This window comes from Brassica oleracea, chromosome C5 (genome assembly GCF_000695525.1).
Source record: "Brassica oleracea var. oleracea cultivar TO1000 chromosome C5, BOL, whole genome shotgun sequence".
NCBI classification, from domain to species: Eukaryota; Viridiplantae; Streptophyta; class Magnoliopsida; order Brassicales; family Brassicaceae; genus Brassica; species Brassica oleracea.
The window spans coordinates 12,012,954-12,023,374 of NC_027752.1; the positions used below are offsets into that span (position 1 = coordinate 12,012,954).

At 40.3% G+C, this 10,421-nt stretch overlaps 3 protein-coding genes across 3 annotated transcripts in view; 2 read left to right on the plus strand and 1 right to left on the minus strand.

The window, feature by feature from the left end:
• The window catches only part of LOC106343851 (RNA-binding protein 24-like), a 6,251-nt gene extending 3,395 nt beyond the window's left edge, over positions 1 to 2,856 (plus strand). The window contains exons 4-6 of the mRNA XM_013783180.1: positions 1,301 to 1,334; positions 1,586 to 1,886; positions 2,513 to 2,856. Coding sequence (XP_013638634.1) covers positions 1,301 to 1,334; positions 1,586 to 1,886; positions 2,513 to 2,619 — 442 coding nt within the window. The 3' untranslated portion in view covers positions 2,620 to 2,856. The remainder of the gene's footprint in view (positions 1 to 1,300; positions 1,335 to 1,585; positions 1,887 to 2,512) is intronic.
• Positions 2,857 to 5,884: 3,028 nt separating this feature from the next.
• On the plus strand, positions 5,885 to 7,188 carry LOC106344531. The gene is made up of 3 exons (XM_013783893.1): positions 5,885 to 6,386; positions 6,618 to 6,697; positions 6,802 to 7,188. The coding sequence occupies exons 1-3, from the start codon at positions 5,885 to 5,887 to the stop codon at positions 7,186 to 7,188; spliced, it is 969 nt and encodes a 322-aa protein (XP_013639347.1).
• Positions 7,189 to 8,706: 1,518 nt separating this feature from the next.
• Positions 8,707 to 10,421, minus strand: part of LOC106344532 (UDP-glycosyltransferase 85A7-like) — a 3,307-nt gene continuing 1,592 nt past the window's right edge. The window contains exons 2-4 of the mRNA XM_013783895.1: positions 10,316 to 10,353; positions 9,271 to 9,680; positions 8,707 to 9,233 (exon numbers count right to left, since the gene is read on the minus strand). Coding sequence (XP_013639349.1) covers positions 8,707 to 9,233; positions 9,271 to 9,680; positions 10,316 to 10,353 — 975 coding nt within the window. The remainder of the gene's footprint in view (positions 9,234 to 9,270; positions 9,681 to 10,315; positions 10,354 to 10,421) is intronic.

Sequence of the window (10,421 nt, forward strand, 5' to 3'; positions counted from 1 at the left end):
GTGTCCTGATAACGAGGTTTCCCACAAAATTTGCATATATTCCGTGTCTCATCCGCTCTCTAGTAGATCATGCAGTTGTCAATACATACATCTATCACTTCATACGGTAGTTGAAGACCTGCAACAAGTTTCTGAACCTCGTAGTATGAACCCGGTGCAAGGTTATCCTCAGGTAGAATACCTTTGACAAAATCAGTAATCGCATCCATACATTCTTCAGCCAAATTATAGTCTGTCTTAATACCCATTAATCTAGTTGCAGATGATAAGACTGAATGACCATCTCTACAATTTTGATACAAAGGTTGTTTTCCTGCATCCAACATGTCAAAAAATCTCCTAGACTCGGGGTTTGGTTCTTCCCCTCTATAATGATCATGTACCATCTGCTCAGTACCTACACCATAATCTATATCCGTTCTAGATTCTTCTAACCTAATATCAGACTGAGGTTCACTAACAGGCTGAGGTTCGCTAGTACTACCATATTCATAACCAGTTTCTCCATGAAGGTACCAAACTTTATAATTTACCCTTTCATATACAAATGAGTCCAAACATCAAATTCTTTTATAACCTTATTATTATTGCAAGAAGAGCAGGGACATCTTAACATACCACTTTTTGCATCCAATTGCTGTTGAACAAGCCTCATGAATTCTCCAATCCCTTGAACGTATTCTTCCGTAAGCAAATTGGTGTTCGGATCCAAATGAGGTTTATCCATCCACGAACGATAATAAACTTCTGAAGACATGATTTTCACGGAATTGTTATGACTAAAGAGAATGAAGAGAGAATGAAGTGTGAATGAGTTGAATGAGGAGGGGCTGTATTTATAGGAAATTGCTTACGGCCCTCCGACGACTTTCCGACGAAATTCCGACGGATGTAAAGAAGTCCGTCGGAATTCCATCGGTATTTTCTAATCTCAAACGGCTATACAACGATCATATATATTTGTCGGCAACGGTCACAAGGTTCGTCGGAAATTCGTCGGAAAATTCTGACGGAATACCGACGACTGTACTGTTAATCGGAATGTCGTCGGAAGTTCGTCGGTATATTCCGACGACCCATGTTTCGTCGGAATTCCGTCGGCAATTTCCGACGGAATTCCGACGACTTCAAATTTTTGGTTTTCGTCGGAAATTGGTCAGTAATCCGTCACAAACGTCCGACGACATTGAGATCCGTCGGAATCTCCGTCGGAATTCGGCGTGTTTTCTTTTAGTGTATTTTGGGGCTTCAGAGTTCAAATCCTAACTTGGTTTAGTGTCATTAATTTTTTTGTTTTCAGGTACACCTACAATTCTGAATATGGGTACCCCCAAGTCAGTATCTCTCTCTCTCTCCATATACAATTATAAACATGCTATGATATATATATCTTTGTGTATTGTTTCCATCCATCTATCGGCTGTTATTGTTTGAATCGGTTTAGTCTTCATCCATGAGAACTAAGTACCAATGTTGGTTGGTTATAGATCAATGACGTAGGAGTTTAGAGTAAAGCATGAATGTGATTGTGTTGTTTAAATTAAAAATAACAATTCTGGTAGTGAATTGTTATTATTACATGCAGGCATTATACAACACACAACTCCAACAAGCACAATACTATCAACAGCAAATGTACGGTGGAGGGGCAACATCACCATCGTCATCCAATATCATGCCTTCTCCTTACTATTACCTCCAAGCTCCGAGCCCTAGACCATATCCTCATCAACATCACCAACATTATGCTCATCATATTCATCAGCAGCAGCAACAACAACGCTTACCTTCAACCTCTTCTTACCTAATCTACCCTTCCAATTTCGAGGCTCCTACTACTTCCTCTAATGCCCCTACTTCTCAAGAGCCAATATCTTCTTCCACCGGTACGTCATTAAATAGTTCAGTGTTTAGTTTTCTCAAGCCACATTGTTTATCACCATGCAAATGTGCAAATGCATACACCATCAAGATCTAAGTTCACTAAGTATACTAGACAATGTTGTCAAAAATTAACAATAAAAAACGAATTAACTAGTAAGATCATATGCATGTATAAGAGTACAGATGATTACATGGAATAACAAAAAAAAAAGAGAGTGGATGATTGGGCACATGGGATATATATATAATTGCGTCATGTCCATGTGAACTGAGCTGTCTATTTTTTGTTCCCTCACATCTGTCTATTGTCCATCATGGGTCATGCATGTTAATATATATGAGTATGTGTATGTAATATGCCTAAACATATAGTGTTTGCATGTGGGTTTCTGTCACCTTTTTATATCATTGATTCTCAAGGTCTAGTCACAACTCACAATGTAGAAGGGACCACTCTCTATTTAAGAAATTATCCAAACTTATTTGCAGAGGGGCAACCAAACAAATAAATTCTATATGTGGACTTGTAGATTGACTTTTTGTGTTTGCAAAGACTTGTAGATTGACTATTTATTTAAAAACTGGTTTCGTAAAAATGTTTAATGTTGTGTCTGTTTGTTTTCATCAGAATCACAGGCAACAACACATCAAGTCTCAGGAGAAGGAGGAGTTTTCGATGCAAGGGATGCACCTGAAAGTGCAACAACGAACAGAGAGTTGACATCATCTTCGTGATCAAGTTCATCTTGCACAATCTTTTGACATTTTTTACGCTCTCTTTCTCTTCATCCAAGGAAGAGAAAAAGCTAATTCGTTTATTTTCTCAACCAAATCCATGTATGTCTTAACATGACTGCCAAAATAAAGATGGCTCTATCCATTGTCATGTTTTCTTTCTTTTTCTTCTAACGGAATAATATAATAAGTCGACTTTGATATTCTTTCTATTCTTTTTCTTTTTTTGCTTAAAGACATTCTTTCTGTTCTTAAAGTAGTAAAATTGTTCTTAAATAACTGTGGGTTTAGAATTTAGTAAGAATATAAAAATTTACAAAACCAGTAATGGTGGAATCTCAAAATTATATGTACATCTAGAATCAAGATTTATCATTAATTGTTTTGTTAATACTCGAAAACTAAATTAATAATAATCTACCTGTTTTTGTTACTTATTAAATTTTTGTTTCAAGCATGGTTATTAACATTTTTAGCCGAAAGGTTAAGAGATAGGAGGCACCTGACATATTGGGTCGGTTCCGATCCAAGATGACATTATAGATAGGCAGATATTATCTGTTTTTGTGAAACTTGTTTGGATGCTAAAACCTTTTCTGGTTAATCGTAGTACAGTGACACTGGGTGCAAGCAATACCAAAACACACACTTATTAAAGAATACCAGCATATCTATAAATAAAAAAGTGGTCTACGGTTTATACCACTGATACGATCATATCTTTTTTTTTTATTTAATGAAATTTTGAGCAAATTTTAAAAACACACCGTTTCGCTCTGGCGACTTTTCAGGCGATTAGGGTTTTGCGATTCTCGTTTTTGGTTTGGGCTTTTCGCCGGCGCTGTCTACGGTGGTTCCGATGGGTGACGATGATGGTTCTCAAGGGAAGGGTTCTGGTTCTCAAGGGGTCCCGACTGTTCCGGTTGCTGATCTTGGAGGACCTAAGGGCTCTTGGGTTGGTGCGGTACAGAGTAATCAAGTTTTGAAGAAGTATGATGTTGAGATTTTGATGAAGGATGGTGTTGGTTCTGTCTTGGTTCCGGAGGAGATAACAAAGGATGTAGCACCGCTCTGGGAGGATTTCCTTATTGGAAAGTTTCTCGATGATGCTCCCCATATTGCGAAGATTCATGCCATGGTCAACAAGATCTGGGCTCTCAATGATAAGAAACAAATGATTGATGTGTTTGAGGTGCATCAACGTCGATGAAGTTTTGGGTTCCTAACCAAGCTGATCGAAATATGATTCTCAGAAGGGGGATGTAGAATCTCGCTGGCATTCCGGTGGTGGTTACAAAATGGTCACCGGTGATTGAGAAAGAAAAGGCTCCGGCGCAATCGATTCCGATGTGGGTTCATTTAAAGAATGTTCCTCTCAACATGTTCTCGTGAAAAGGTCTGAGCTTTGTTGCTAGTCCGATCGGTACGACGGTAAGACTACATCCAGAGACTGTGCAGTGTTTGGACATGGAGGTTGCGAAGATATTCGTGAAAGTTGATCTGACGAAAGACCTTCCGAAGAAGATGAACTTTAACATCCAGGGACCAGAGTTTTTGATTGAATACTCATACCCATGGCTGCCAAAAAGTGTCCTAAGTGTGAGAAGTGGGGACATTATTTTAAAGCCTGTCCAAACAATAAGGTTTCGCAGAGTGAAGCTCAGAAGGAGCAGGAGACGCTTGAAGTTCGGGGGGAAGAGAAAACAGTGGAAAATCAGAGCATAAGAGTTGAGGAAAATTCTAGTATACAGCAAGGCTCAGAAAATGATCAGGAGAGGACTGGGAAGCTGAACGAGGTGTTGGTAGAAAATGTGGAGGAGGTTTTAGCTTCAGTGACGGAGATAAAGGATGAGAGGGTGTTAGAGCAAGCAGTGTTGCTAAAGGATGCAGTGGCTATAGAGACTGGTGCTACAACTCCAGTCGAAACTGAAACAGTGGAGGAAAAAGAGTGGCTGGATTTCTCACCAGGGAAATCAAGCCGCTCTCCTTTGAGAAGTAAATAGTTAAAATTTGGTCAGGTTGCCATTCTTACCAACTCGAGATTCTCGGTGTTGAGTTTTGAAGAGGAGGGTGAAATAGTTGAAGATGGAAAGGAGGAAGTTGGAACTAAACCAGCAGATGATGATTCCTTATGAGCTAGTGTGGAAGCTAAGGAGAAGGATATTGTCATACCTCGTCAGTCTCTACCTAGAGATTCAAAGATCAAGCATAAGGTGTTAGGTGATAAGTCCGCATGATGCATGTCCTAGTGAGCTGAATAAAAGGAAATCTCGTCATCATTAATGTCTGGGTTTTTTTGGAATGTCAGAGGGTTTAATAAACATTCTAAACATATGGTGGTAAAGGATTGGGTTCAGAAGTGTGGTTTTCAGTTTGGCTGCTTGATAGAAAAAATGGTGAAGGAAACTAAAGCAAAGAAGATTCTTCAAAAAGTCTTTCCTAGCTGGTCTTCTGTCAAAAATTATGATCATCATTGTCTGGGTAGAATCTGGAATCCGAGGGTGCGAGTTACTCCGTGTTTTCAGAGTGCACAGATGATCACAGTTTCAGTTCTTTTGGAGGGTATGGTGGATGAAGTGTTTTGTTCTTTTCTCTATGGCTACAAATTGGAGGAGGATAGGAAGGAGCTTTGGAGAGATATCAATTCTCATCAAGATTCTCCTATTATTCGAAAAAAGCCTTGGACAGTTTGTGGTGATTTTAATGAGATTTTGAGTGGGGTGGAGCACTACAATTTCGACACTAATCATGATTCAACAGGTATGAGAGAATTCCAGGATGTGGCTACTTATTGTTCTCTGGTAGACATGTCCTACCAGGGTCCGAGATTCACGTGGAGCAAGAAGAGAGACAGTGATATTATTTGTAAGAAGCTTGATCGGTCCTTAATATATGAAGAATGGATGCGAATGTTCCCTCAGTCTTATAGTGTCTTCGAGGCAGGAGGGTGCTCAGATCATCAGAGGTGTAGGATCTCTATCAAACTGGATGGCATGAAGCCGAAGAAGCCATTTAAGTTTGTGAAGCCCTAGTTGACATGCCAGAGTTTCTCCCTGTAGTTGGTGATTTCGGGTCTACTACAGAGCCGCTATTCAATTCAACATCTGCTCTCTTCAGACTAGCATAGAAACTAAAGGCTCTAAAACCTCTTCTTCAGAATCTGAGTAAAGAGAAGATATGAGATATTATAAAAAAGATAAAGGAAGCTTACGTCAAGCTTTGCGAGCTTCAGACCAAGACCCTAAATGAGCCTTCACAGGCCAATATGGTGATGGAGTCTTCTGCTCTCACGAGATGGATCTTTCTGTCGAGGCTGGAGGAAAAGGTCCTCAGTCAACGAGCCAAGATTCATTGGTTAGTGATAGGAGATGGTAACAAGAAGATGTTCCATCGAGCTGCAAAGGTCCGAGAGATCAGAAACTCAATCAGAGAGATTAAGCGTGATGATGGATATATTGCGGATAACCAGGAAGATATTAAACAAGAAGCTGTGGACTACTTCAGTAAGTTCATGAGCCATACTCCTCCGGACTACACTGGAATAAGCACAAAGGAGCTAAAATATCTTCTCAACTATGATTGCTCTGAAGAGGACATGAGCATGTTCACTGGTGAGGTTTATGCGGAGACGATTAGGAAAGTTCTGTTTGGAATGGCTGCAGATAAATCCCTGGGTCCTGACGGGGTTTCCTCTGAATTCTTTCGCGCAACATGGACTATTACTGGTGGAAATTTCGTCCAGGCGGTGCAATCTTTCTTTGATAAAGGTTTTCTCCCGAAAGGGATAAACTCTACAATTTTGAATCTCATCCCCAAGAAAGATGACGCGATTTTCATGAAAGATTACAGACCTATCTCTTGTTGAAACGTAATCTACAAGGTGATATCAAAGATCTTGACAAACCGGTTGAAGAGACTGCTTCCTTCTTTCATCTCCTTGAACCAATTCGCATTTGTCAAAGATAGGCTTCTTATGGAAAATGTGTTATTGGCATCAGAATTGGTGAAGAGCTACCACAAACCCACAGTGTCAGCGAGATGTGCTGTAAAAATAGACATCTCTAAAGCCTTTGCTCCTGTTCAGTGGCCGTTCTTGCTATCGTTCCTTGAAGCCATGAGCCTACCGGAGAAGTTTATCATGTGATAAAGAAATGCATTGAGCTTGCTTCCTTTTCTGTTTAGATCAACGGAGCGCTCGCTGGATATTTCAACAGTAAGAGAGGACTGCAGCAGGGGTGTGCTCTCTCGCCTTATCTCTATGTGATTTGTTTGCAAGTCTTGTCCAAACTCTGGGATAAGGCTGCATTACAAAGCCGCATTGGTTATCATCCTTACTGCAAGGATCTAACCCTATCCCATTTATGCTTCGCTGATGATGTTCTTGTGTTCTCGGATGGGAGGAAGAGTTCTATTGAAGGTATTTTTGAGGTATTCAAGGAGTTTGCAAAGATGCCGGGTATGTGTCTCAGTCTGGAGAAGTCTACGCTCTTTCTAGCAGGTGTAAAGGAGGATGTTAGCACTGAGATTCTGGATCAGTTTTCATTCGAAGCAGGTTCACTTCCGGTTTGATATCTTGGACTACCACTACTGTTAAAGAAGATGTCTGTCACGGACTACGCGCCTTTGCTTTCGAGAATCAGAAATAAGATCAACTCTTGGATTGCAAGACACCTCTCCTTTGCGGGTCGACTGCAGTTAATTGGCTATGTCCTGTATAGTTTGACAAACTTCTGGATGTCAGCCTTCAGACTACCTAAGCAGTGTATTCAGGAAATTAACAGTCTCTGTTTAGCTTTTCTCTGGTCGGGCCCGGTGTTATCTACTCAAAAGGCTAAAATAGCTTGGTCGGATGTTTGTAAACCGAAGGAAGAAGGATGATTAGGATTGTAGTCCTTGGAGGAAGTTAATAGAGTATCTTGTTTGAAGTTGATATGGCGTATTCTCTCTACCAGAACCTCTCTCTGGGTTCAATGGATTCACAGATACCTGATCAGGAATGGGATCAGGAATGGTTCTTTTTGGAGTGTTAAGGAGGCAAGTTCTTTAGGCTCTTCGATGTGGAAAAAGCTGTTACAGCTCCGACCTTTGGCTGTGCAGCTGACTAAAATGGAAGTTAATAATGGATCGAAGACTTCGTTCTGCTTTGATCAGTGGTCTCAGCTGGGTATTTTGATCAATCTCACAGGAGAAAGAGGTTGTATTAGTCTCGGAATTCCGATAAATGCAACGGCGGAGAGAGATGTAAATATCTATCGAAGGCGCATGCATAGAAGCTCTATCTTGGTGCAAATAGAGAAGGAGATTCTGACCTTCAAAGAACATGGTCTTGGACAACAGGATGATACTTGTCTTTGGATGCGGGAAAATGGTGATTTCAAGTGGGTTTCATGACCCTCAAACATGGAACCTAAAAAGAACGCATGCTTCTCGTGTTCCATGGTTTAAAGGGATCTGGTTCAAAGAGGCTACACCAAAATATTCATTTCTCAGTTGGCTAGCTGCTCATAACAATCTGTTGGCAGGGGATAGGCTGCTCCGGTGGAATCATCAAGCAATATCTACTTGTTGGCTATGAAATGCCGCAACTGAAACAAGAGACCACTTGTTCTTTGAGTGCCCTTATTTTGAGGAAGTATGGAGAGGCACGATCAGGGGACTGGTAGGTACGGGAATCTCTGCCCAATGGCCTATTCTGTTGAATCGTTTGGTGGTAGGCTTACAAGAAAACCTCACAACCTTCTATTCCGCTACTGCTTCCAAGCAGCAGTGTACGTGATTTGGTAAGAAAGAAACACCCGCAGAGTGGGTGAGACTCCTCAGTCTGCTGCTCGCATGCTCATCTTCTTGGATAAGTAAATCCGAAACAGAATCTCTTCATTGAGAAGGAAAGCTGGAAAAACCTGTGAAAAGGACATGGAGATATGGTTTGGGAGTAGATAATCTTTTTATTTCCTTCTCTATAAACAGTCTATATGTTTACTCTTTACACAAAGGTAGCATTAGGTTGTACAAAGGTTTTTGAAGTGAATAAATTTGAAATTCTTTCAAAAAAGAAATTTTGCATTATAAGATTTTACTACCTTGTTCTTAGAGAACCTTATTAACAAGGGTCTCAAAGCTCACGTTTGACGAACCAGATGGATACTCGGTCGCTTCCTTGGCCAGCCGCTGCCACTTCCCTCCCTTCTCCTTCAACTTCTTTCCCTTTTCTCCATCCATTAACTCTTGGATAACTGCCTCAACCTCCTCTCTCTTTACATCACCGCCAATCTCCATCCCTACTCCCCACTCATCACAACAAAATTTACAGTTCGTTGGCTGCTCCGCAAAAAATGGCCAACATATCATCGGAACACCGTCACAAAGACTTTCTAACGTCGAGTTCCACCCACAATGTGTCAAGAATCCTCCTATTGCTGGGTGGTAAACGACTTTTTCTTGAGGACACCAAAACTCCGGTGGAACCGCTGCCCCCTCCCCGGCTACTAAATCCAGTCGGATCACCCACAAAAACTCTTTCCCACTACCAGCCAAACCCCAAGCGAACTCATCTAGCTGCTCCACACTCATCACTGTTATGCATCCAAAATTTACAAAAACAACACTGTTTGGAGCTTTAGTGTCGAGCCAGTCAATTTACAAAAACAACACTGTTTGGAGCTTTAGTGTCGAGCCAGTCCAAACATTTAGTTTCTTCTCTCCGCAAATTTAATCCAATTTGTCTCATATCACTATCCACATAGAATTCCTGGCTCGCTAGGAGATTGAGCGGTCCAATAGAATAAACTAGAGGTAACATAGATTTTATCGACTGTATGACGTCATGTTCCAGATCATCAAACGTGTTGAGAATGATCGCAGTGGCGCCTTTGAATCGCTCGACCTCTCGAATGGAGAAATTGAGCATTATGTCGTCACGATCAGTGGTACGGATGAAGCTAGGGAAGTCCTTTAGCCTAAAAATTCTCATTGATTGTATCCAGTCTATAACCGTCTCTAGATGATCCTTATTAGACTTATATCTTTCATCTGTCAAATTGATGATAGGAGTTTCAAGGCTCCTAATCAAATGTTGTAGAATAAAGGATGTCAAACCAGTTCTAAGTGATTCTAAATCAAAGGGAATGCAAGACCATGCTTAATCTAAGTGCTATCAATTGGTGAGATGATTTTTGAACTAGAATGATACTAAAATGCAATAAAAGACAAAACTTTCTTTTTTTATTAGATAACAGAACTCATGGGCTAAAGGAATTGACCTTGGGTGATCAAGTTTCAATCTAAAGATGTTAACTTTCAACCAATCTATCTACCTTAGACCTAGACACCATCCTAAACAAACTCTATCTCTAGCTGAATGTTCATTTACTAAGATAACTCAAGCATCAAATCTCTTTGGTTGAATGTTATCTAAGTAATCATTAATCTCAAGTCTACTAGCCATCTTAACACCTTTAACAACAAATCTCTTTGGTAAATAATGTTAAAAGCTTAGGAGAGTTGGTTCAGGCATTTCATCAAACACCTTTCAGGCATGAAATGCCTAAAGCTCAACTTTAGAGAAGCCAACTCTAGAGTTGCATTAAAAGCACTTTACTAGCAAGGAACAAGATGGATCTATACTAAACCACCTTAGATCTAGCTTAATCACCCTTAGTCTCCCTAACCCATGAATTCAAAGATGACTATTCACTACCCTTCATGATGAGCCCAAGAATCAATGGTGATTTGATGCTAATCATGATTAGTGATCAAATTAATCAAGCAAATCACAAGAGAAAATGATCAAGATCAGATCTTTC